We start from the raw sequence: 26802 nt of genomic DNA, 5'->3' as shown, positions 1-26802 counted from the left end.
ACTGTGCGTATTATTGTGTGTTTGTTTATTTCACATTTGCTAGAGTTATAAATGGACGATAGCGCCTGTCCCAAGTCAGGACCCTCTTGCCTTTGTTTGTCTTGTGTGTTTTTAATTGTGGTGCATTTGTATGTTTCGGAGTTTATTATGGCGTCTAATTCGCTAAAACTAGTATATATTATGTTTAGATGCCCGCTGAATCCCGCCTCCGGATGCGGGATTTTCTCGCTGCGTTGAAGACCATTTGTGGCCATGGACTGTTTTCTGCTCTTTGGTTGGTTTGCTGTCTCTTTGACACATACACCATTTTTATTCTCTATTTTAACAACTACGCAGGGTTCGATAATGAGAATCTCAATTCAGAACAATAAGCTATACGTATACGAAAAAGTATGAAAAACATAATAAACTTAAAAGTATTTTCAAAAAGTGGAAGTCCGTTAAACTGACAAAATCAAATGTTACCAAACAACATATAGGCTACAAAATATTCATCCCAAATCCGGGTTAACCTTTTTCTCTAATCAATCAACGTTACGGTTCAATCGGAATGTGCATTTACTGTATCTAGTTTAATAAAATTAAAATTGATATTGTAATGTAGACCTGTATCTTTAAAGTTTTGAGGTGACATTATTGTTCAAATATATCTGCGTATTTTAAATATTGTAAAATAGTGCAACACATACGTGTTGCAGGTTCTCAATATTGACGACTTCAAGTTTAAACCTCCTGGTTGCACCTGTGCAAATTCCCTATTCACATATAATCCGTCAGGCCACGTTATTGTATAATTACTGGTGATTTCAACATTGTCAAAAACACTTCACTGTGAAATGTGTTTCCCAAAGGCCCGAAAAATCGTGAACCTAAATCCATCAATTGTGATTTTTTTTTATTTTTCTTTCTAGAGTAAAGGTACTTTAACCATGAGATTTAAGATGATTTGTCACATGTCTTGCACACACTCTGGTATGCTTCAAGTTGGACCAATTTCAAACTAATGTCTCTGTATACTGTTGCAAGGATTCGTTGATGTTACACAATTTCTATATACAAAAAGGGCTTATCATGCGTTATTTTTTAATGTTGTTGTCTGTTTTTGTGTGACTCCTGAATTTTGAATGTCCCTTGGCATCTTATCTCTCTCTTTATTTTTATCTTATGAGCAGGATAAAACAAAAACTTAAAATTTTTTTATTTTTACACGTGGACGTCATACAAAGTATACTCATATATATTTAATTAACAGGTAAGGATTTAATATTTTTAAAAAACCTAAAGTTACGTAGAAACATGAGATAAATCTATAATATATTTAACCTATATATACTTTTCATACCGAGTTCTTAGAAGTCAAATAAAGATAAATTAGACAAAACGATTAGATAGCTTGAAAGGCGGATTATTCGTTTTACCTCACAGAAGTTTTACAACTGTGGATCAATTATTGGTATGTTCACTTATTTAAGAACATGTAGTTATTTTAAAATTTTATAAGAATAAAAGCGAGAATTCTGGGCCAAAACCCTCAGATGGTCTAGCATTTGGCGAGTTATTACTAGATCCATAATCTAGCCCATCTTAACAATGTCAAAATTTAAGTCACACAAATGTGAAAATAACATAACAGTCAACAATATTGGTATTACCCCTTAAGATAGGAAATTTAGCGGTGCACCGATTTTGTTAGAATGTATAGCTTTTATTTTAAAAAATTTTGCCATTGAAAAAAATAATTTATATTGATAGAAGAGATAAATTCATTTAACCATGATTGTTTTGTCAAAGAAAACATGTCTACAAAAAAGCACTAATTTAATTATGTGAACCGTGGTCATAAAAATATATTACTATATTGTTGTTAACTATGACAAAAAATCATCTTTGTGTGAGCAGGTTCAAATATAGGTATATGTATATATAACGTTAAAAAGCTTTTTACACATGTATTGTACACACAAAATATATTCATAGATAATTAACAGGTAAGAATTATCTACTAGTATTTTAAACGCTTACGTTGTGTAGAAATAGGTCATAAATCTCTGATGAATTTTTCCTATATATACCTTTCAAAGCTGAATTCTTAGAAGTGAGATCTACGTAAGAAATATATATATTTTTTATCTTGAAAGGAGGTTTTGCAGAAAACTATATAACATTGATCGAAATTGGTATGTTTACATATTTATCTTTAATATTTACCCCAAATTGAATTCAACCCAATTATTTGAACTTCAAGTATGTCAATTTTTAAATGTTGGGTTTAACCTATCACCAGAATTAAAATGCTCTATCACTAAATGTGAACAGATATACCGGTAATTATATATATATATATATATATCTGTTATAATCTTTCCTGGAATAGAATCAAAAAGAATTTCTTAATGTTTCGACTACGGTTTAACTGTGAATGTAAACATAGCAACTTATACCAATAATTGTTAACTATATTATATTGAAGAAAAAAAAAAAAAAAAAAAAGAATAGGAAAAAGTTTCAATAATCGGTGAAGAAATTGATTTTTTTCCCATAGTATACATATGCAAACAATATTTTAAATCATGTAAGGATACCGATTTTTAGATCTCGTAAATCGATTGGGAATAGACAAATCAAGGAAAGAAATAGAACTTGAGAAAATAGCAGGAATCTCAAAAGAAGCGATACAGTGTGTTTCGACAGGGTAAGAATCTTAAGCTATGCATGCATCCCCCCATGCGATCTCGCACTCAGTACAAATGTGCCAATCGGTAAAATTACATATCAGACGACTGTACTGATATCTAAAGATCTAAGGCTGCGAAAACATGTCGCTAGAGAGTTGAAACACGGATAAATTGTTTTGACCGTAAAACTTATGTAGTGACGATTTCGGTTGTTCATCTCAAACCTCTGTTCGAGTAGCTTTTTGTGGAAGGAGCTCACACTTATTAATGAAGTGCATATATTGCAAATATGCATGAATTTAACGTATTAACTGAGATCTTTCAACGCCATGTGATGGATTAGTCGGTATGGTATTGCTGAGAAATGGGAAGTTGAAAATTGGTAAGGTGAAATCATAAATATGTCAATAGATTCTAGTTTGAAGTCGTTCATATGTCAATGTACCGAGAAATATTAAGAAATGAAGGACACAATTTTTAATTAAGGAGCGTCAAACCAACAACTTTTGTAGTAGGAGACTGCTAATATATATATATAATAATGGCAAACACTTTGCAATAAAAAATGTACTATAAAAAATACCGAAATCCAATATAAATTAAAAAATGAAGAGTCCAAAAAAACCTGACAAAACCACACGTTTGACTATATCTTACGTAAATAAATGGATTGACTTGAAAACAACTGTCATACTCTTTATTTTGTACAGGCATTTTTCGGAGAAAATGGGGGGGGGGGGGGGGGTTAACATCTCACTTGTTTGTGTTTGACAGTTGTTTATAGTTCAGTTACATTGACAAAATTGTGTGGGCAACTCAAACATATTCATTGGTTAACGTGACAATAATTTGGATCCAGCTGCCAAACGTATGTAATAGAGAGGTGAAAGTTACCAAAGGTACTTTCAAACATACATATCATAGAATTACAATTCAATTGATATAAAAAAAAATCAAACAAACAGACAATTAAATATAACAATTAGCCGATAATGTACACATTGTTAGATGTATTTCTATTTGTATCCATCTGATGAGTAAACCCTTTTCAACTCATTTTTATAGTTCGTTCTTATGTTGTACTGTTACACCACTGTCCCAGGTTAGGGGGAGGGTTGGGATCCCGCTTACATGTTTAACCCCTCCACATTCTGTATGTATGTGCCTGTCCTAAGTCAGGAGCCTGTAATTCAGTGGTTGTCGTTCTCAATATTGACGACTTCAAGTTAAAACCTCATGGTTGCAACTGTGCAAGTTCCCCATTCATATATAATCCGTCAGGCCACGTTATTGTATAATTACTGGTGACTTCAACATTGTCAATAACACTTCTCTGTGAAATGTGTTTCCCAAAACCCCGAAAAATCGTGAACCTAAATCCATCAGTTGGAAACACAACTTTAAAAAACTAATGGAATCAGTCGAGGATTATGCCAGGCAATGGGCTAAACATATTAAACGCGAGAAAGAAGACGTAGATACTCTTTCCGAATAGATAAAGGCTATGATGTCGTTGATAAAAATCAGAATTAAAAAAAACTGAATGGGGTTTATGAATATTTATGCTACATCAATCTTTAAAATCCCAAAAGTAGCAAAACAATTGTCCTACCTCCATAACAAATATGTTGTTGTTCCCGCAGATACAGCCCCAATTAATATCGTTTTTTGTGTGTAAATCACATTACATAAACTGCTTGATAGATGAATTAGGAATTGGCAATTCATTTAGAAACTCTACATATACTCCCACGACACATATCAAGGAGGAACACCTCGATAATCATAGGTCTGTTCTATGTTCCTTTGGAATTTCAACCAAAGATGAAGAACTTGACATAAGTGTCCTTTCACGCCACATTATTTGCTGGCTTTTCCAGGTGCTCCACGAAACTTCTTTCTAAATTATTAACATTGATTTTATCAACAATCAAAGCCGGGCTTCAAAGTTATTGTGAATCGACATATTTAAGAGGTGGCGTGAAACAGATGTGGATACTAAAAAATTCCAAAGATCTGTTAGAGTAGATACAATCAAAGACTTTTTCATCTTGCAAAAGCATTAAAATATTTGATTTTTCTACACTTTACACTGGTATTGCCCATTCCAAACTAAAAGACAAATTGAAAGAGTTGGCACTGCTTTGTTTCATAAAACAGAATGGCCAAAGTAGAAATAAGTATCTTGTCTTAAGTAAGGATAAATCGTACTTTGTAAAATATCACTCTGATTCAAACAAACAATTGACATTATCAAGATGCTTGATTTCTTGATTGACAACATATTTATTACGTTTGGGGAACCTGTTTTTCAACAAACAAACATCATTCCCATTGGAGCTTACTTTGCTCCTCTTCTTGTTCCTTTATTCATATGAGACCGAATTCATACAGGATCTTCTAAGGAAGAATTGAAAAGAAGTTAGCAGTATCCGTTAATTTCTATTTCCACTAAATAAGTGATGTTCTCTCACTAAATAATGCAAAATTTGTTGACTTTGTTGAACGCATCTAGGATACAACAGATACAATTAAGTCAGCCTCATATCTTGATTTATATCTCAAAATTGACAATGAGGGTCTGTTGAAAACATAACTTTACGACAAAAGGGATGATATCAGGTTCACAATTGAGAACTTTCCATTTCTTTGTAGCAACATTCCAGCAGCGCCTGCATACGGGGTATATATATCTCTAGATACGATATTCTAGGGCTTGTATTTCCTATTGTGATTTCCTTGATAGAGGGTTGCTGCTCACAAAGATTCTAATAAAGCAAGAGTTCCAAGTGGGGAAGTTGAAATCATCCCTTCGTAAATTTTACGGACGTCATCACGAGTTAGTTGACCGTTGTGAAATAACTGTTTCACAGATTACGACGGATATGTCCCAATTGTCGTAACTACAATCCCGTCACCTTTTCCCAGATTATGACCTACCGAATTAGACTTATCATCGGGTTTGTACTTACAAGAGCAACATGCGTACGACGGGTGCCACATGTGGAGCAGGATGAGCTTATCCTTCCAGAACATCTGGGGTTCGTTTTACTCAGTCTTTAGTTTCCTAGGTTGTGTTTTGTGTACCGTTTTTTGTCTGTTTGTCTTTTTTAGCCATGGCGTTGTCAGTTTATTTTCGAGTTGAATGTCCCATTGGTATCTTTCGCCTCTGTTAAGATAACTTATAATGTTTAATGCACATATCGTACACTAACTTTATAAAGCTTGGATAGATTTACGTGAAGCTTTGCACAACTGTTGTATTTGGTAAAAGTAATTAAATTCTGATTGCGAATTTTTTTTCTTCTTCTTTCTAGAGTAAAGGGACTTTAACCATCAGATTTAAGATGATTTGTCACATATCTTGCACAAACGCTGGTATGCTTTGATCAATTTCAAACTAATATCACCGTATACTGTTGCAAGGATTCGTTGATGTTACACAATTTCTATATACAAAAAAGGGCTTATCATGAGTTTTTGTGTAATGGTGTTGTCTGTTTTTGTGTGACTCCTGAATTTTGAATGTCCCTTGTCATCTTCTCTCGCTTTTCTTTATCTTATGAGCCGGATAAAACAAAAGTTATCAAGGCTTAAAATATTTTTACTTTAACACATGTACGTCAAACAAAGTAAACTCAAATATATTTATTTAACAGGGAAGGATTTAATATTTTACAAAAACCTAGTTACGTAGAAACATGATATAAATCTATAGAATAATATATCTTACCTATATATACTTTTCATACCGAGTTCTCAGAAGTCAAATAAAGGTAAAATAGACAAAACGATTTGATAGCTTAAAAGGAGGATTATTCGTTTTACCTCACAGAAGTTTTACAACTGTGGATCAATTATTGGTATGTTCACTTATTTAAGAACATGTAGTTATTTAAAAATTTTATTAGAATGAAAGCGAGAATTTTGGGCCAAAACCCTCAGACGCTTTGATGGTCTAGCATTTGGCGAGTTATTACTAGATCCATTGCATAATCTAGCCCATCTTAACAATGTCAAAATTTAAGTCACAAAAATGTGAAAATAACATAACAGTCAACAATATTGGTATTACCCCTTAAGATAGAAAATTTAGCGGTGCACCGATTTTGTTAGATTGTTAAGAGACAAATCAAGGAAAGAAACAGAACCTGAGAAAATAGCAAAAGAAGCGAGACAGGGTGTTTCGACAGAGTAAGCATCTAAAGCTATGCATGCATCACCCCAATGCGAATTTACTGTCAGTAAAAATATGGCAATCAGTAAAAATTACAGATCAGACGAATGTACTGATATCTAAAGATCTAAGGCAGCGAAAACATGTCGCTAGAGAGTTGAGACACGGACACATTGTTTCGGTCAACCAATTTGTGATGTTGACCGTAAAACTTATGAAGTGACGATTTCAGTCGTTCTTCTCATACCTCTGTTCGAGCAGCTTTTTGTGTAAGGAGCTCACACTTGTTAATAAAGTGCATATATTGCAAATATGCATGAATTTAAGGTATTAACTGAAATTTTAAATGTGGTGGAGCAGTGGGTATGTTACTGCTGAGAAAAGGGAAGTTGACAATTGGAAAGGTGAAATCATAAATATGTCAATAGATTCTAGTTTGAAGTCGTCCATCTGTGTCAATATCGAGGAAAATATCAAGTAGGGCGCTTCAAACCAACAACTGTTGTCGTATGTATCTGCCTATGATAATGGCAAACCTTTTTCAATATAAAAAAATGTATTAACAAAAATACCGAACTTCAAGAAAGATTCAAAAATGAGGAAGTCCATAAAACCTGACAAAATATGTTAGGGGAGGGGGGTGGTAAACCTGGTTTTATAGGACAGCTAGTTAAACATCCCACTTGTTTGACAGTTGTTTATAGTTCAGTTACATTGACAAAATTGTGTGAGCAACCAAATCATATACATTGGTTAACGTGACAATAATTTGGATCCATCTGCCAAACTTATGTGAAAGAGAATTACAACTCTACTGATATATAAAAAAATCAAACAAACATACATACAATTGAATATAACAAAGACGCCAGCAAAAAAAGGTTTTGTAGTTGATAGTCAAACATAATGGTAAATACACACGTTGCCGATAATGTACACATTAAATCAAATATAAAGACAAGGGTATACAAAATGAAAAAAAAAAACTATTAAAAAGGCATGCATCTGAATCGCACGTTTGAACTCACCCGCATCAGTAATGCCGATAGCAAAAAAACCCGAAAACTGGATGCACAAATTTTGAGCCACGTCACGAGTCAATTAAAAGAAACATAACAGTACAAAGACAAATGGGTCATAATCCCTAATGGACCTTGAAATCAGGAACACAGATTTATGAATCTCATTAAAATATTAGTCCGCCATACAATTGTGGAACCAGTGATTTTAAAAATTGACATAACTGAACTAGGATTAGTGGTTTATAGAACTGATGTGATGTGAAAAAAAATATAAAAAAATAAACCTGAACAAAAAATTACAAAGGACATATTTTTTAATGATTTTTATGGTCAGAATTTTGGGATTATTTCATGAGGAGAGTGAATTTTTTCACTATCTTTTGGGGTTTGGCACTTGACGGGGAAACGAATCTCACTTGCCATCCCGAAAATCGCACCATACATGTATAAGTGTCTCAGCTTCAAAATGAGCTATCATACATATTCAACTGAACTGAGCTACAAAAGAAAATGTTACCATTACCGCCTATAAAAAAATCAATTACGCATACTGACCCAAATAAAGGAAACACTGCAACGTAAATAAAATGATACACAACGTCAAGACGTAGAATCTATAGCTCAAAAACATCCTGCATAATTTGTGAAATTTACATTGTATATTTTTTTCTATTAGGTTTGTACCTTCCGATGATTTTTTATTATTAAAATACACCTGTGACGTAAATCTTTTGTTCAAACTCTCCATTATTTTTCAGGAATGGAGAGTTATTTTCTATTGTCCATCTTCATTCATTCGGACGTTTTGCCCTTTGGCTATTTCCATTGGCACTTTCTTAAAAAGTGTTCAAAATGTAGAAACTATCTGAGTAATATTTCGAACTATTTACATTTTGATTGGCTTAACTCAATCAAAATGTAAATAGTTCGAAAGGACGTAACGCGATATTGAATGAAGATGAAAACTTACTAAACGGCTGATATTAAATGGAGATTTTTTTTTAATTGGGATGACCTCGTAGTAATACAATGAACACCAAATATCTCATTATTGATAAACAGCTTTTATTTGCGAGTCGTAATTCCAACGTATAATATATGATATCGTTTTCACTAAAATTCCACAACATTATCCACAATTTGTTTTCCGATGCACATCTTGGCTAAATTTCTGTCACGGATAGTATCCAAGCGGGTACAAACGAATATTTTCCATTGAGTGCCGGTCCTCTTCTGTGCATCTACAAAATATCAAATGTGTTAACTCAGTTGAATTCTTTCGTAATATTGAACACAGTAACATTATACAATAAGGAAAATTAGAGAAAATATATTTCACTTACAGATTTGCTTTTAATTTTACTGTGTAAGATATTATTTGCTTGAAATTTAAAGTGTTGTATTTTGATTTTGTTCCATTTTAATATGTACATTAAAAAAAGAAATATTACTCAGATAGTTTCTACAATAGTATTGTGGTTAAATAAAATAAATAGTTCAACAAACTAAAATGCTCAAAATGGCGTATTCGGTATATTATTTGATTTTTCGTTGTTATTATTTGAATATGGTACTATTGAACAGAATTTGAAGGGTATGGATAACCTTTGAATAAGGCTTGTGTTATTTATTGGGCGGGATATTTTATTCAATTTTCAACAGAAACGCGTAACACAATCTAATTCCTTCACTGTTGTTATATGACCAGTAGCAAGTATAACTGTTATATTCGTAGTGCAAATGACAGCGTTAATCTTAAAATGTTTAAACGAAATCAAAAAGTAGTTTTCCACTTAATTTCAAGACATACAAAAGGCAATCTTTCTGATAATAATTTGATCTAATAGAATGGTTTGAAATATAGAATCATATTTTGTTTCAGATACGACTTCAAATCGACTACACCCTTATTAGTTTAATAACATATACTAGAGTGTTACATACCTGGAAATTTATTCTAGTTGTACCATGTCATTTTTCTCAGACGATTCTACATCAAAGATTTATCAAACGAAAAACACATAATCCATTAACATATAATAATATGCATAAATATCAGTTTTTTCTCTCTCCCGAAATAACACTTAAAGACACAAATAAATATCCTTTGAATCCCACCACAAGAAAGACGTGAGTATTCAATGACTTAAAACACAAATCTGGATGAACTTTATTCAAGATCTTTTTATAGTAATTATTCTACTGTTCATAAATACTTGTTAAGTGAGTTGATGGTCAGCTTGATCTTAAATTTTGCCTGTGGATTATTGGGTACACCATGGGAAAAATGAAAAGAAAACTATTACAAAATGAAATAAAATTCTTTAAATTTTATGATCTAAAATTCGTTCTTAATATTTAAGGTGTATCTTAAGTTAGCGAAAGTCCAAATAACTGTCAATTCCTGGGAAATAATGGGCGTCGGCCCTCCGGGCCTCCGCTCCATTATTTCCCAGTAATGGACAGTTATTAGGACTTTCTCTATAACGGAAAAGGACGAGACGTTTTTTTCACAAGACCTTGGCTAATTAACGGTTTGCTCAGACACCGAAATAGTTGGTCACAGCGATGGAAGTACACATTATTATGCAAACTAATAAAGGAAATGAGTTTTGATCAAAATTTTCAGAAGCCTCTATGATTTAACAGTCAGCGAGTTATGAGAAAAGAGTTTCTTAAATATACACGCGCATAGAAACAGGGACACAATTGAGTAAAGAAATTTGTGTACTTACATAAATCAGTAGTCCTTCATATTTTATTGTTCACTTCAGTTTTGTAAACGCATCGATTGTGTTACGGTTTAGTTGGTCTGTTTTACTAGCTTTCATTTTGGTATTTTCCAATGAAAAAAATATTTAAAACTGATAGAAAAGAAGTGGGTTTCTTTCAAATTACATAGTTTTATTAAATTTATATTTCACCTGGACCTTACAATGGAAAAGACGGTAGATGTTTTTTTAAAAGAAAGTTACCCTTTTAAAGATTATACATCTATGAAAAGCAACAATTCAATGCAAATTTATGAAACATTCGCAATGTCTCTTTGTGATTGTGTTTGTAGTAATGACTCTGTCGATCCTGGTAGATCGTGTTACGTCTTCATAAGTTGGAGTAAATAGAACAATTTTCGGTCATAGTCGTGCTAGCTGACATAAATAGTGTCTTTATAATGATTGCAATAGAGAATAAAGTTCTTCGTTGGTTATCTTAAAACGAAACACGCGTCTTGCGTACAAAACAATACGCCTGGTATCGTAGATGAGTTGTTATAAAAGTATTCCTTAACATTTCACGGTTACCCAACAGGCTTTCCATTTTTTATTTCGGTCTTAAACATTGATTTATCTCAATCTAGATCAATGTTGTGTGTTTCGACTTTAGCGTCTACGTGATAAATAACATAATTTTCTGAAACTCACTGTGGATGAATTAAGAAATTACAACGCAGCTCTTCAGGCAGAAATGAACTAAAATGTATTTGGATATTCTTTATATAGATATAAGAAGATGTGGTATGAGTGCCAATGAGACAACTCTCCATCCAAGTCAAAATTTATAAAAGTAAACCATTATGGGTCAACGTACGGTCTTCAACACGGAGCCTTGGCTCACATCGAACAGCAAGCTATAAAGGGACCCAAAAATTACTAGTGTAAAACCATTCAAACGGGAAAACCAACGGTCTAATCTATATAAAAAACGAGAAACGAGAAATACTTATGAACCACATCAACTACTGAACATCAGATTCCTGAATTCGGACAGGTGCAAAGAATTGCAGCGGGTGTAAACGTCTTAATGGTACCAAACATTCACCCTTATCTGAAACAATAGTGTAACATCACAACATAGAAAGACACACAATAAAATATCAATTGAAATGGCTTAACTCAATCAAAAGACATATTAACACCAGTTAAATCATTAATTAAAGTAACATGTTATACCGCTGTGAAATGTTAAAAATTTAAAAAAAACAATATGCTTGAATAAAAATATCAGCCATTTGCAATTACTTTAAACACAGGTAAATGAAAATAATTTTGTTGTTAGGTATACGTGTACAGTTCAAAAGGAGAAAGGAAATATATTTACAAAATAAATAATTTTGATGTTCATAGTACGAAGAAGTGAAAATTTATAGTAATACCAAACACTTATCAAAGCTGGTATATAGACCAGATATAACCCTGAATAACAGTAAATAACAAAAAAACATTACAATTAGTATCAACAAGTCAAATAAACAAGAAAGTACGATTTGAGAGTACTCGCAATTACTGACAGCTAGTAAAAAGCCAAAAACAATTGATAATAAAAAATCATGCATCAGAGACTCAAATCAACTAAAACATCCCAGGGATTTAGTATTTTCACGTCATGGACAGTCAAAGAAGACTTGACTTGTACAATGCCAAAAATAAATGTATCGACAGGCAGTAGAATAGTTAGGAGTTAACCTCTTTATAGATCAAAATGAACGTGGGTGTGTCCTCATTCATCCCGTTTGAAAAGAATACAAATTTAGTTATGTTTTAATTTGCTAATGACAAAATCGATATTAGTGCCAATGTAAACTATATTCAAAGATCTAATTACAACATTGGTAAGATAACCTTTACTAATAAGTTTGTTTAAAGGTTCGATGAGTTTACACGGATAACATAGTGATTTCTGTGCTTTAAGTACACTATTACCGTAAAATTTAGGATGTGAAATACCGTTTTTAATCAGTTTTCTACAGGTACAGCCAAATTTACTTATCAAATCTTTGTATCTATGAAAGAATTTAGTAAAAGTTTTACGTAATTTATGGTAACGAAATCCCTGACTTAATAATTTACCAGTGATGCATTGATTACGTTCGTTAAAATCTATGACATCACTACACACACGGGCATAACGAACGAGTTGGGATATATAAACACCGTATGATGGAGCCAAAGGAACATCGCCGTCTAAAAAGGAAAATTAACAGAAGGGAATGAAAAGTCGTCTCTTTTGTCGTAAATTTTAGTATGGAGTTTTCCTTTAGAGATTGAAATGTCCAAATCTAGTAAAGGACAACTGCTGCTGTTTATGTTAGATTTAGTTAAAGTAAGCTCTTTTGGGTAAATTTCGGTAGTATATTTAGAGAACTCTGGATTATTTAACGAAAACATATCATCTAGATAACGGAAGGTATTGTTGAATGTATCAACCAAATGTAACAATGACGTGTCTTTACTGAGTTTGGTCATAAACTGAGATTCATAGCAATACATGAATCAATCTGCTATAAAAGGGGCGCAGTTAGTACCCATAGGAATCCTACTACTTGTCGATATACTTTAACGCCGAAACGTACATATATTTTGTCCAGGATAAAATTTAAAGCTTCAATCATATCTTCACATTTCCAGTAAGTGTATCTAGCATACTTTTCTTTTTCGTTACAGAAAAAGGCTTTAAACGAGTTACAGCAAATAAATTTGTAATGAGATTTTTCAAAAGACCATTTTATTAAATATGAAAACTTTTTCTTGATAAAATTGTGTGGAAGAGATTAGAAAAATCATAACTGCCAACAGAATTTAAAGGACCATCAAAAGCATGTATTTCATCTAAAACCTCTAAAGAATTTATAACACTCCAAAAATAATTAATACCATTATTTTCATAAGCTTTATTACAATAGTAAATAACAAGTTCTTTGATGGAAGTAAGGGAGGTAGTTAGAAGCACTGTTAGATTGGTAGTAGAACACTTACTAGATGCGGAGATGAAACGGAATTTAAATTGTTTTTTGTGCAATTTATGTTACCAGTACATAGTAGGGACTTTCAAATGTTCGGAATATGTCCATTTTGTTCATAAAGCTCTTAATGTTTCTAAGTATTTTTTCATCCCTTGCTTTCAAATGTTTAGATTTTAGCGTTTATGATGAAGTTAATCAAAAAAGGGCTTCGGACGCACACAATTGATAAAACTAATCATTCATATTCTGTTGTTAGTCTAAATAATTTTTTAGTAGTTATATATATTATGTCTTCTATTATCAAGCATCATTGATTAAGGTTGTGTGCAGGCTAACGTTAAAGAAACGTCTGATAAATCGGTTCTGACTAGTTCTGACTTTTATATTCATAAAATGATTAGCTCGGTGCATCTAGTGCCAGTGTGTCGTTTTCCATTGAATTGTCGGTAAAATTTGAAACTGGTCCGCAATGGATACGGTCATATCAATTAAGGAATACAAAAACAGCTTATTCATTTCGTTCCGTATTTTATTTGTTAGTTCTGATTTCACTTTATTCCATTACATCTACTGGATCACTTTTTCTTTTTGTGAAATGTCGATAACAGAATAAGAATGGAATATGCTGTTTTTCTGGAGCAGCAGTACAGACACATACTTTATATTGATCACTATGAACTGTCCCGATTTGCAGAGTCTCTGTCATGTTCAGTTGAAGGGTTTTGCGCTAGAAAGTATGACACGAGACGCAACACATAAAGCATAGAGCAAGCCTGGATGACTTGTGCAGCACGTCTCATACAGAGTGCTTAAAATTATTTTACTCTTTGCTAATTTGCTAATATTATCTAATTTCCATACCATACCAGCTCAGGGAAACGGTAAAAAAATTGCATTCCTTTGCACTAGACATACACACAGCTTTCTTAATTCGGCTAACAAGTATCAAATCAAAAAATGCACAAGGGCGAATATATAATGTTTTAATAATCAATTTTACTACAAAGAAATAAGCTCTTATCTTAAATCGGAGATTGTTATTGAAAGCACTACTAGTATCTTTAGTATCAAATTAAATATCCTTATCTAAAGGATATTTTAAATTCTTGGTCAGCAGACATTATATTTCTTTTGTCATATTAACATAAAGAAATTTACATATTTCAGTACTTACTTCACCCTTTAGTTATATTTATTGTGTAGACTTTTGAACTTCGAAAAAAGTAACACAGAAAAAACGTGTAAGAATTTGAAATAGAAGTTTCTGATCTCTGTTAGTTGGTGTAACTGTTATGTTGTACTTATGTTTTTCCGACTAAATATTGCGTGATTATTGATATTCAAAAACCTTCTTTTCTATTAGGAAATTGATATAAATATATAGCAATATTTCTGTCCTACGATATACATGTACAGTACAAAAATGATTTAAATTTGGGAAATATTTGGCGAGCTATCAATTATGAGATTAACGTCTTCATTTATGCTAATTTCAGCTATATGAAGTATTATAATTGATTTCACGTGGAATGCTACAAATTATGCAGAAGTTTTGTGTTTAAAATTTTCATTTCAAATTTAAATTGTGATTAACATACATTTGTTTTATGTTGAAAATCTACAGATGAGAGAATTGGTTGTGGTATTTAGAAAATATATACGAAATGAAAGAAAGATTAAAATAATCGTATTTTAGGAAGAAGAACTTCCGCGCGTCAAGCAAAACGTGATGGTTACTTGTTTTCATTTCGAATAAATGTTTGAAAAACAGCATTTAACTCCATAATGAAAGGAATTGTACATTGGTTGAAATGTGACAAGACATCAAAGAAAGAACAACTAGAAAAGTCTGATATATTCATATGGAAAATTACTGAGTTTAACATTTCTATACAATGACTGAAATTACTAATATACAGTACTGACGATAGGGTTTTATATATTTATCTATATTTTATAGAATTTTCAGGAAAACGTTCAGAATGTCAACAATAGTATGTCCAGAGTGTACAGTAGAAAATCCTCCCTACAAACAACGATGTGAGGTTTGTTACAGACATTTACATAATCCTGAATGGAGATGCCAAAGCAATGCCTGCCTCTACTTAAATCCTGTTTCTGATTTAAAATGCTCAATGTGTAAAAAGTCTCGGAATGAAAGTGTTGGGAAAGGGAAACGTCCACAATCTGCCGATCGTCTAGGTAGAGATAAAGGTCAGAAAGAACCTGTGAAAAGCAATTTTTTAGGTGTTAGGCCAGTTGATGATAAACATAGGAGACCACGTTCAGCCGATAACCGTTTAGCATCACGATGGAAATGTTGCCAATGTAAATATTCTAATGGTGTAGATGAAGATGTCTGTGAAAAGTGCAATCATATGAAGGCTCCATGTTGTAATGTTCCCAAGGGAAAACAGTGGAAATGTCATGTATGCGACAATCTTACTTCTGAAGAATTTAACAGGTGTAGCAATTGTACAAAGAGGAGAAAAGATCCAGATCTACCAAAACCTGCAAAAGACTTAGATAAAGGGAAAATAAACCCAGTTGACAAACACTCAAATGATCATGAAAAGAAGAGTCCATTGCCTGGTGGGGATAAATGGACTTGTGAAATATGTTCTTTTGAAAACATCAGTGTAACATGTTCAAAATGTGGCGTTGGTAAGCCTAGAGTTACTGGGATAAACTTTATAGACAGACCACTATCTAAGCCTTTAAGACATGATCGTAGGCAGTCAGTCCGAGCTAAGAATTTGAGAACCATAAAAACAAGACAAGTAGAAGCAGAATGGGCAAAAATTGTCTTAAACTGTAAACAGGTTTGTGTTCAACTTTTTATTCGATCCGTCTGTTTGGGTCTTAACAACAATGCAGATTGTTAGCGTCTTTTTCAGTGTTTTAAACAAAAGAAATAAGATTTGTCAATGTAACAACAAGCCACCAAACACAACCTGAACTGGCAAGGTATTGAACACCAAAAGGTCACAAAAGAATAGTTAGGTAAATATTAAGGGATATAAATTATTATTTCTATTTGCGACCGCACAGTCTGAAAAGGCTTAGGGTTGTTTATTAATATATATATATAGTTAAGTAGTTCCCTTTGGTGGATTTGTTTCAAAACTATTCAGGAACCAATGCAGCTGTTTTAGATTCGGGTCAATACAGAGCTTAATATTGTATAAAACATGTCTTTTATTAATTACCATTAATTGACCCCTAACTGTCGTTTGCATTTTTGTGGTATTGGATTGCTGTTTCATTGACATAACACCAAACATTTCCTCTGGTTCACAAGCAATTTGTACACATATTGAATTCTTTGATTAGTGGTGTCAATATTCATTGAATTGACATCTCAAACTAACTACAGCCACATGGCATGTTTTAGAATATATACGAATGAAGGAAGATGTTGTCTTTAGGTCAATTAATGTAACACAGCAAATTTATATAAAAAACCAATATGTATTAAATATCAAAACTACAAATGGGTAGGTAGGAAATTTATTTTGAAATTGTAGTCTAGAAATAAAGTTACATAGATGGTAGTTGACCAAATTATTTCAGTCAAATGATTAGTAATAGACTAAGACCACATTTTCTTATACCAATTAGAAGGTATATTATATGGCCTCATCATTAGCTATACAATTTTAAGGTAAAAAGAACCCAGAAATTTTTCACTTAAAAGTTTTAATAGCATTATTATTCATATTCATTTTTAAGTGACATCTTTGCATGTAAATATGTACAAAACATGTTGACTGTTACAGGATAAGATAAACTTTACCGATAAGGATTTTCCACCAAATGACAATTCCCTCTTCAAAGTTCATAGACCTGGTGGAAGCAACATAAAATGGAAGAGATTAAAAGATGTTAAGGATGACGGGAAAGATCCTATACATTGGAAAGTCTATGACAAACCCACAGCAAATGATATTATGCAAGGAGAAATTGGAAACTGCTGGTGAGAGGATCAACTAACAAATTTAGTACTGTTTTAGGGGGGATAAGAAAATCTATGTAATTTTTTTCCCTTTCTATTTCTATGTGAAATGTATGTGGGGAAATTTGAATGAATTATACATCGAATTTGTCTAGATTTTGAAGAACAAATAAAAAATAGAACCATTCAATAACCATTCATGTAAGGAGAAAAATTGCATCTTGTGTTTGATAGAACATTTGACAATAAGCTTTATATCAAATGTTAAAGAATAGATTATTTCTATCGACCTTACATTGATGTGGAAATATTTGCTTCTTGATATACCACATTTAGAAATATGTCCAATTTATTTAGGTTCATATGTGCACTGGCTGTAGTGGCTGAGAGACAAAAGCTGGTTGAACGAATTGTTGTTACAAAAAATTACTGTCCTGAAGGAGCATATGTTGTACGACTCTGTAAAGATGGCATCTGGAAAACTGTCGTCTTAGATGACCACTTCCCAGTAGATCAGTACGAAAGACTAAAATATTCTAAGGTAAGAATGGCAAAAGGATAAAAGATATTAGCTTACTGATTAGTCTAATTAACAGATTAAGAACTTATCTAAGCAGTACTTCATTAGTTTAAAATATAAAGAAAAGGTCACTTTAAAATACTATGTATCATAAATTTGACGTCTGAAAATGGTTTGAAGTTTAAAAGTTTCCTGAAGTTGAAAAACGATGGAAGCATTTTTATTTGTTAGGTACTATTTATTATGGATTTCATAAGTAAAGGTGAAACACAAACGTTTTCAACAAAATATAAATTTCTTATAGGCTTGAAAATGTTGTATGCAGAATGTGTTAAACCACGAAATTAAAAATCAACTAAGATATTAAGCAATTTTAAAAAGTGGTATTTTCAATTTGTCATCAATCCACGACTTCGTACCCATAAACATAAAATCACGATCCGGAGGACAATGCGCAATTGAAATGAAAACATAGAGCATTGAGCACTTAAACTATATATTTTTTCGATAATCCAATTCAGTCTAAACCATGATTGATATCAATGATACTTTTGACAGATTTACACATTGATTTCATTCTTTAATTGGCAGTTCTACTTATCAGTATCAACAGTAATGCGTCTTTGTTTACTTTGTATAGACGGTTTCCATTTAGAACTTATCATATTAACTATTCAAAAACATCTGAAACATTTGCAGATTCCTAAATTTTAAAAGCTGTTTCTCAATGTTTTCATTCAATTTCATTTAATTGTTCTGTAAATGTGATTCTCAAAAATGTCTAAATCAATTAATAAGGGTTATCTGAAAAGGATTTAAAATATAGAATTCACATTAACTTTTGTATTTTTTTGTTCTTTATAAATATTGATACAGAAATAAAACACTTATGATTGGGGAAACTAGTTCCAAGAAGGGAAGTGGTTAAAAAACAATGACATCTTAATTGGATTTTTTCGGTGTTTTAAAACAACTGAATTATAGTTGAATGCATTATATGATCTTAGTTTCAGATGGTTGCAATAAAGAAACATTAAACATCAACCTTTTCAAGGAAAGGTAAAAAGATGTTTTCTCGTTGTACTTAAATTTTTATATTTGTTTTGTATTTAATGCAAAATGCCTTTGTGGAATCTTTGTAGCATGCTCCCCACAAGAGCGGGAAGTCATGGGTTCGATCACCGGCTGGTTAAACCAAGGACTTAAAAATAAGCGCACGCGACATTAAGGAGTAAGAGCAAGGAATGGTCGACTCTGTTGCATAATTATGTGTTAGGGGGATTTTCCTGTATTCTGATACTTTGTGTATTAGCAAGTTAAAACATTAGCTCAGCGTTTCTGTCAAGTAGAAAGCAGGGTTCATGTTCATATTGCATTAAAATGTTCTCGTCCTGAATATGCATTTAATTTGTCGCTGGATGTTAAGCAAATATCCATCATCATCAAAAATGAATTGCAGGCAAGAAGAGGCCAGTTATGGGTTCCATTGATTGAGAAGGCGGCAGCTAAGATGCACGGATGTTATCAAGCATTAGGATCTGGAAGGACAGTTGAATCTTTGTCATTACTTACTGGTGAACCATGTGAACATCTGTCCTTAAATGGTAAAAAATACTCCTAGGTCAAATAGATTAAAATATTGATACTACTTTTTTTTTATATTTCTACATAATTGAAACTGTTTTTATTTTGCTAAAGTTGCCAGTTACTTGCATGTGAATAAAAAATCACAAGATATTACCTAAATATGATAATCTGTGATAATGTAAGTATGTAAAATCTTTCAATATGTCGACTGAAACCGTAAATGAATTGAATTATATTGTTTTGTTGAAATCATGATTGTCTGTAATTTGTTAGGGGAAACGGTTCCTCGTTATCTAAATCGAGAGAATACTTACACAGTAGGTAATTAAAAAATGCATCTATGATTTACTTTGCTTGTATTAAATATGGTTGACCATGATTTTTTTTTATAGAAAAAATAGATTTTTCAAAGACCATTGATAACATGTTAATCTGGTCAACATTGACACATGCAAGAGATTGCAGGTAAGGAAAGTAAAATGGAATCATAATATAAAAAAAACAAGGAGATGTGGTTTTATTGCTAACGAGACAAAACTGCACCGAAAGAGAAAGACCAGGGATTTATAATACTACAAGACAATCTACGGCCCTCAACTATTAGCAAAACCCACCATTCATTCCTCATTTTCAAATGACGTTAATTTTTTTTAATCGTATGAACAGATATACTTATCTTCTTTCATTCGGTCAAAGGAAAATAGACAAGTGTAAAAGTCCCACCAAAACAACTTCTTTGTATTCTCTACAAACTATATTTAAGAAAATTTGGGATTTTTAATGAACATAAAATGCATTCCAAAGTTGGAAACAAGTTAAGGATATATCGAAATTTAAAAAAAAATCAAATTAGAAAATATCTTACTTGTTAAACTGCAAATGAAATAAGATTGTTTACTATTCGTAGAGAAAGCGGACTCACATTGAGAAAGGAAGATATTTTTATTTAGATATTGATGAAAAAAATATATAACATGTTGTTCAAGACGAAATCAATTATTTAATTCATTGCCCGAGACCAATAACAGTTTTGAAACCATACATGATAAAAAAAACTAATTCGAATGCTAGTAAACTTTCTGATGAAAATAAATTCATTTCAAATAATGAAGACATATTATATATATATATTATAATGTGTTGAAGCAACAAGAAAGAGAAACTCTGATGAAAAATGATTTAATTCCATCACGTTTTGTCTACTTAATCGATTTATTAGATTTGAACATCGGTACACTAATGCAGCCTTTATAAAGGAGCTGTCTCCTTGCATTATATGAAACTGTGTGTCTTAAGAGTAATCCATATTGCTGTTTTTTTGTAACCAATATATGATAAGAAGATATTTTCTTTATATGAATATGAAGGCAACAGTGGTATGCCGATGTTCAAATCTCATAGATCAATTAAGAAGACAAATCAAGGTAACGAACAAAAACTATAGGAATCGCATGAACTGCAAAAGAAGCAAGACCGAATGGGTCGAAATGGTAAGCGTCTCCTGTTATGTATGCATCATCCGCCATGCGAATGGACACTCAGTCAAAATGTCAAAATAGGTAATAGGACTCAATCGGTAAAATTAAGATAAGACGACTATTCTAGTATCTAAATATATATGTTGCATTTCATTATCAACTAAATCAATGAAATCATGTTTAATTTGTGTGTTTTGTCTTGTAGCGATAATTCAATTGCAATTTCTGCTCTGATTAGGACACTTTGATTAGTTTAAAAGATTTAGTGTATTGTATATTTTATCTGAGGTCGTGATGAACTACTGCATAATCAAAGTAAGAACAAGGAACATTAAATGTCATATTTGTCACAAAAATGTCTAGACTAAAGCTATTGACGTTTCCAAAACATATCTTCATAATCAAAAATACCTTTACTTATATTTGTCTAGTTTCTTTTAGCAAAGGAAGTCTTTCAAATGAAGATTTTTGAGGAAAATTACTCAATTTTTAGTTTTTTTCTGCTTTTTTCCTACTCCACCTACGATAGTAGAGGGGCATTATTTTTTCGGTCTGTTCGTCCGTTCGTTCGTCCGTCCGTCCGTCCGTCTGTCCCGCTTCAGGTTAAAGTTTTTGGTCAAGGTAGTTTTTGCTGAAGTTGAAGTCAATCAACTTGAAACTTAGTACACATGTTGCCTATGATATGATCTTTCTAATTTTAATGCCAAATTAGAGTTTTGATCCCAAATTCATGGTCCACTGAACATAGAAAATGAAAGTGCGAGTGGGGCATCCGTGTACTATGGACACATTCTTGTTTTGTCAATAAGATTGCCAAATTGAAGAATATAAATATATATGAGAACAAGATTATACATATCATATAGAGTTTTTAGTCCAAACAAAGTGTACAATTAGATAATATAATCACATTCTGACCAATTGTTTTCATATACTCAAGGAATCTGATTTTGTTCACATTTAATCCGAAGATTAGTTGATTTCTTGTTATGATAACATCATAATTAAGGTTTTTTATTTAGATTTTGCCCTTGGATCAAATTATTTCTTCAATTTCATTTCCCCCTTGTTGATATTATAGTTGTGGAGAGGCATTATTTTTTTTTGTCTCACATGTGACGAAAGTTGTGAAGTCGAGCTATTCATTATTCTGTAATCGTCATCGCTGTTGGAAACATTTAGGTTCAGTCTGTAGTTAATTTTTTTTTACATCATTGACCTTGTAAAATCTTCATTCAAATGTACGAAAATCGGTGAGAAGCTTCTTTCTGATCAAAAGAGAGCATCCAGAGCAAATTTATGAAAATATTTGTATTAAATTTTTCCGCATTTTGTTGATGATTGGATTTTAGAGACAGTCTGAGATTCAACTTTTTAAGACATCACATACTTTGTCAAATATTCATGGAATTTTATGAAACTTGGACAGAAGCCTCCTCATGATCAAGAAATAGAATATGGAACAAAATATTAAAAAATGTGTTTTTTTTTTAATTATTCTGTATTTTAATGAAAAATTTACTAAGTTTATTTTTAAAGTGAACATAAAGATGTAATCCGGGGATATTTCATTTAAGAAATGAATAGCTTTAACAGACTTTCATGGAATTGAACAATGCTTTCATACAAGCGTTTTAACAATCAAGAGATAGCAAATTTTTCAATCACTTTTTGTCTCGCTTTGGACGGAAGTCGCGGAAGGTGAGACGTAGGTGTTGCTTTTCCGGTGGCGACGGTGTCAACAATTGTTAAGTGATCTGCTTACGTCAGTTTGATAGGAACTACTTGTGATAGATCAATGATATTTTCTTTAAAGTTGCATAACTGTTAGTACATATAAGTTTGACGACTATTTCGAGGCCCTGCCCCCGTAGGTCATGGGTCAGTGAATTTCAATTATTTACCAGTTTTCAATGTTAAGTTTTCTGCCCAAGTTAGTTTGATAAAAACTACTTATGATAGACAATTACATTTTTTATATAGTTGCATTTCTTTCATTTCATCTCAGTTGATCGACCATTTCAAAAACCTTGTAAATATGTGAAATGAGGACAATGGTAATTATAGTTCGTGTAGAATATGTTGTAGAATTGTAGGTTAAACCTTTTGGTTAAAATAACATCAATGGATTTAATTCTTTGTATAGGTATTTGATGTGTACATCATGTGAAACTAAAGATGGATTTACCCCAGAATATTGTAAATCACTTGGACTAATAACAGGACATGCCTACTCTCTACTAGATGTATACGATATGGATACTGGAGAAAAGTAAGTATTTACATAGTCAATCTGGAAGGAATATTTCCTGTAATGGTGTGACAACTTTTGAACCTGCAAAATTGGATTGGACAGTATCATACTATTGTAGTACATTAACAGTTTTACATATAAGAAGTACAACACGATATGGATTTAAGGAGCATATATACACAGCATAAAAAGAACTTAAAATGTAAAATGGGTGAAATTTCTTGTGTAATGAATACAAAAATACATCCTCCAAAAAAAACAAAATACACAACAAAACAAAAACAAAAAACATAAAATAGCGAAAAAAATAGATAGATACGCTGAAGATTCACATTTAAGCTGCTATAGGAGGATTCCTCCCCGAGGGTATTACCAGCCCAGTAGTCAGCACTTCTTTGATCAATGAATTATCATTGGTTTGGAAATAATAATAAATTAACTGTTTACAAAACTTTACAAAAGAATTTTTCGAAATACTAAGGATTTTCTACTCCAAGAATAGATAACCATAGCTGTCTTTGGTAAAATCTTTCGGAATTTTGGGTCCTCAATTCTCCTCAACTTCGTACTTTGTTTATAGAGAAAACGCGCGTTTGGCGTACAAAATTCTAATCCTGGTAAATATGATGAGTATATTCGTATAGACAACAGTCATAATATATCATGCCATGAGATCCCTCACTATTTGTGTCAAAGAAAATTAAAAGTACATATAGGACTTCATTACAAACTTTCAATACAATAAACATTTTTTAGTATGCCTATAGCAAAAATGACAGAAGTTAATAGTCCTTTTCATATCCTTTTCAATTATAACGTTTGCCCAACGTGCTTGATTTTTGTTTTTTTTTCTTCATTATATTTTCATAAATGTCTTCATCGGGAAAACAACTGATATATGCCTTTATTTAGATTGTTAAAAATCAGAAATCCATGGGGTAGTGAATCATGGAAAGGCGATTGGAGTGATAGCTCTCCAAAATGGCAGAAGGTCAAACCTGAGGTCAAACAGAAACTTAAACCAGATGGAAACAAACATGGAATTTTCTGGATGGAGTTCAAAGATTTTAGAAAGTAAGGCATTCTTTATTTAAAAAAAAATCTATGTTAATTATGGAGTATCTAAGTTCTTATTATATCAAAAAGAAAACAAAGAGTGTGAAACTGCATCTAAGATTTCGGCCAACACAGTTTTCATTAAACGCAAATATTCTTATTGAATTGTATCAATTTCAATAAAAAAAATGCCAGGATAGGGATACAGGCTCCTAAGAACAACTTGTTTGAGATCTGAGCTACACCCTTTTTCATTTCGATCAGAAGAAAAACAAACGGCATGAAAGGTTTCAATCCCAACAAAAAAAAAAAAAAACAAAGAAGTACAGGAAAAGCACTTAACCATGAAATCGCTGTATAGTAGAAATTAAAATTTTCAATTAGCAAATTCTATAACGATAGCTATCCCCAAAATACGAGTCACAGTGATTAAAAAACAACGGTATTATCATAATACTATCGATGGCTCTAAAAACTAAAGGAGACATACTTGAACGACAAGTCTTAAAAGTTAAGCTTTATTAACAGTTTAACTACAAAAAAACTGGATGCGGAATACCTCTTTGTATTTATTTCTGCGGGTAGAAATATATTTCCACATTAAATAATTGTATTTCATACAAAAACAAGATTTTTTTTTAAATTTTGAAGTCAGTTATTGTTGAATTTTTACAAATTATGTATTAAAAGACACAACATTGTCTAAAGTATATTTTTTTATTTGGGCATAGTTTATCGTTTTTGTTTTTTCTTGATATGAACACGTGTACTATTTTTTTTACAATTTAAAAATATATAGCAAATTTATAAACCCAAAATAACACTTGTGTTTATATCACTAGAAAATGAAAACGCTCCACAACAAAAATATTACCAAATAAGCCTTTGACAATCGCACTTTTATTGATACCAAGTTAAATAAAATCCGACTAGAAATGACCCCACAATATTTTTGGAAAAAAAAAGTAGTTTCACATGAAATATTTCTTGAAAATCACAAGTGACGAATACCTGTGGCCATTCACTGAATATCCTGCTTAATGAAATTGTATTCTTATATCGGCTTGTGTTGTTAATTTTGTTTTGTATATTGGATCTTTATGAAATTTTGCCCTAAATTAAGATTCATAACAGAAAATGAAAAAAATTGCAATAAGAAGGGTATACATAGTTCCAATCAGAATACCAATCACATGTCGGTATAGTATCTCCGAAACAAACATAAATTTCATCAAACAAAAAAGTTATGACTGTGTGGTTAAGGCTTCTATTGAGAGAAAACAAAACATGTTGACAGAAAGAGAGACAACCTTTTTTTCAATTTCCAACGTGTGTGACTAGTGGCGTTCTTGTTGCGCAATCGTTCGTTTTTTCTGTATAGTGTTTTGTGGACTACAGTTTGTCTTTTATTACGCGTTTTCCTTTTAGATTTGGTGCTGTTTGTCCCTTTTCATCTTTTGGGTTTTGGATGCCCTTCTTGGTATAACAAAAATATCGAACTCCAAGGCAAATTCAGAAAGGAGAAGTCCAGAAAAACTGACAAATTCAAACGCTATTTTTTTTAAATTCTTTTTATATGAAAAAAAGGAGATGTGGTATGATTGCCAATGAGACAATTATCCGCTAAAGTTCAAATAAAGTGGATATAAGGCAACCGTACGGCCTTCAATAATGAGAAAAATATGTTTATTTGAATCAAATTCCTATAAAATTCATGGATTTGACGTTCTAACATATCTTGGGTGAACGAATAAAAGTATAACAAAAATACCGAACTCCAATGCAAATTCAAAAAGGAGATGTCCATAAAAACTGACAAAATTAAACTTAAATAATCAACGGAACGAGTGAAAAATCATTGGCATATTCCTGACTTAGTACAGGCTCATAAGCAATAAAAGTACTAAGTTTCATATATCAGATATGTAAATACAGATGTGTTTTGAATTTTTAATCAGGCATTTTGGTGATGTAGACATTTGCAAAACAAGAGACTGGCATGAAACAAGAATCAAGGGATCTTTTCCATCATCTGCTGATGGACCATGGAAGTTTGTAAAAGTTTATGTACAGAACAAAACTGATCTTTGTGTAGGACTGCACCAAAAGAATAAAAGGTAAGAATCTTACTGCATAACTAGATTATTTCCTATGAAGTAATTAATTATAACCAGGGTATTATTATTTTGATGATATTTTGGTTTTGATAACATTTTTGTTAGACTCATCTGTCAAACTTTGGAAAATTGAAAATTCTCATGACCATAAACCACCATAAAATCATAATAATCATAACCATATCTGTATATTCAACACTCTTCTTCAATTTTTAAAAGTA

General features: G+C 31.9%; 2 protein-coding genes across 4 annotated transcripts in view; one reads left to right on the top strand and one right to left on the bottom strand.

The window, feature by feature from the left end:
* The window catches only part of LOC127715586 (complement C1q-like protein 4), a 62731-nt gene that overhangs the window by 23753 nt on the left and 12176 nt on the right, over positions 1 to 26802 (bottom strand). The window lies entirely within an intron of this gene.
* LOC127715551 (calpain-15-like) overlaps positions 1339 to 26802 on the top strand; it is a 33085-nt gene continuing 7621 nt past the window's right edge. The window contains exons 1-10 of one of the 3 annotated variants that reach the window (XM_052221638.1): positions 1339 to 1453; positions 2593 to 2692; positions 15575 to 16436; positions 17394 to 17590; positions 17927 to 18110; positions 19549 to 19693; positions 20069 to 20141; positions 23301 to 23426; positions 24321 to 24482; positions 26423 to 26581. In XM_052221638.1, the coding sequence (XP_052077598.1) occupies positions 15597 to 16436; positions 17394 to 17590; positions 17927 to 18110; positions 19549 to 19693; positions 20069 to 20141; positions 23301 to 23426; positions 24321 to 24482; positions 26423 to 26581 (1886 nt within the window). In that variant the 5' untranslated portion in view covers positions 1339 to 1453; positions 2593 to 2692; positions 15575 to 15596. Of the gene's footprint in view, positions 1454 to 2592; positions 2693 to 6479; positions 6539 to 15574; positions 16437 to 17393; positions 17591 to 17926; positions 18111 to 19548; positions 19694 to 20068; positions 20142 to 23300; positions 23427 to 24320; positions 24483 to 26422; positions 26582 to 26802 lie in introns of those variants that run through there. The other 2 variants (XM_052221639.1, XM_052221640.1) reach the window with 2 other exon arrangements.

This window comes from Mytilus californianus, unplaced genomic scaffold (genome assembly GCF_021869535.1).
Source record: "Mytilus californianus isolate M0D057914Y unplaced genomic scaffold, xbMytCali1.0.p SCAF_9, whole genome shotgun sequence".
In the NCBI taxonomy this organism is placed as follows: domain Eukaryota; kingdom Metazoa; phylum Mollusca; class Bivalvia; order Mytilida; family Mytilidae; genus Mytilus; species Mytilus californianus.
This window is presented reverse-complemented; position numbering and strand designations above follow the sequence as displayed.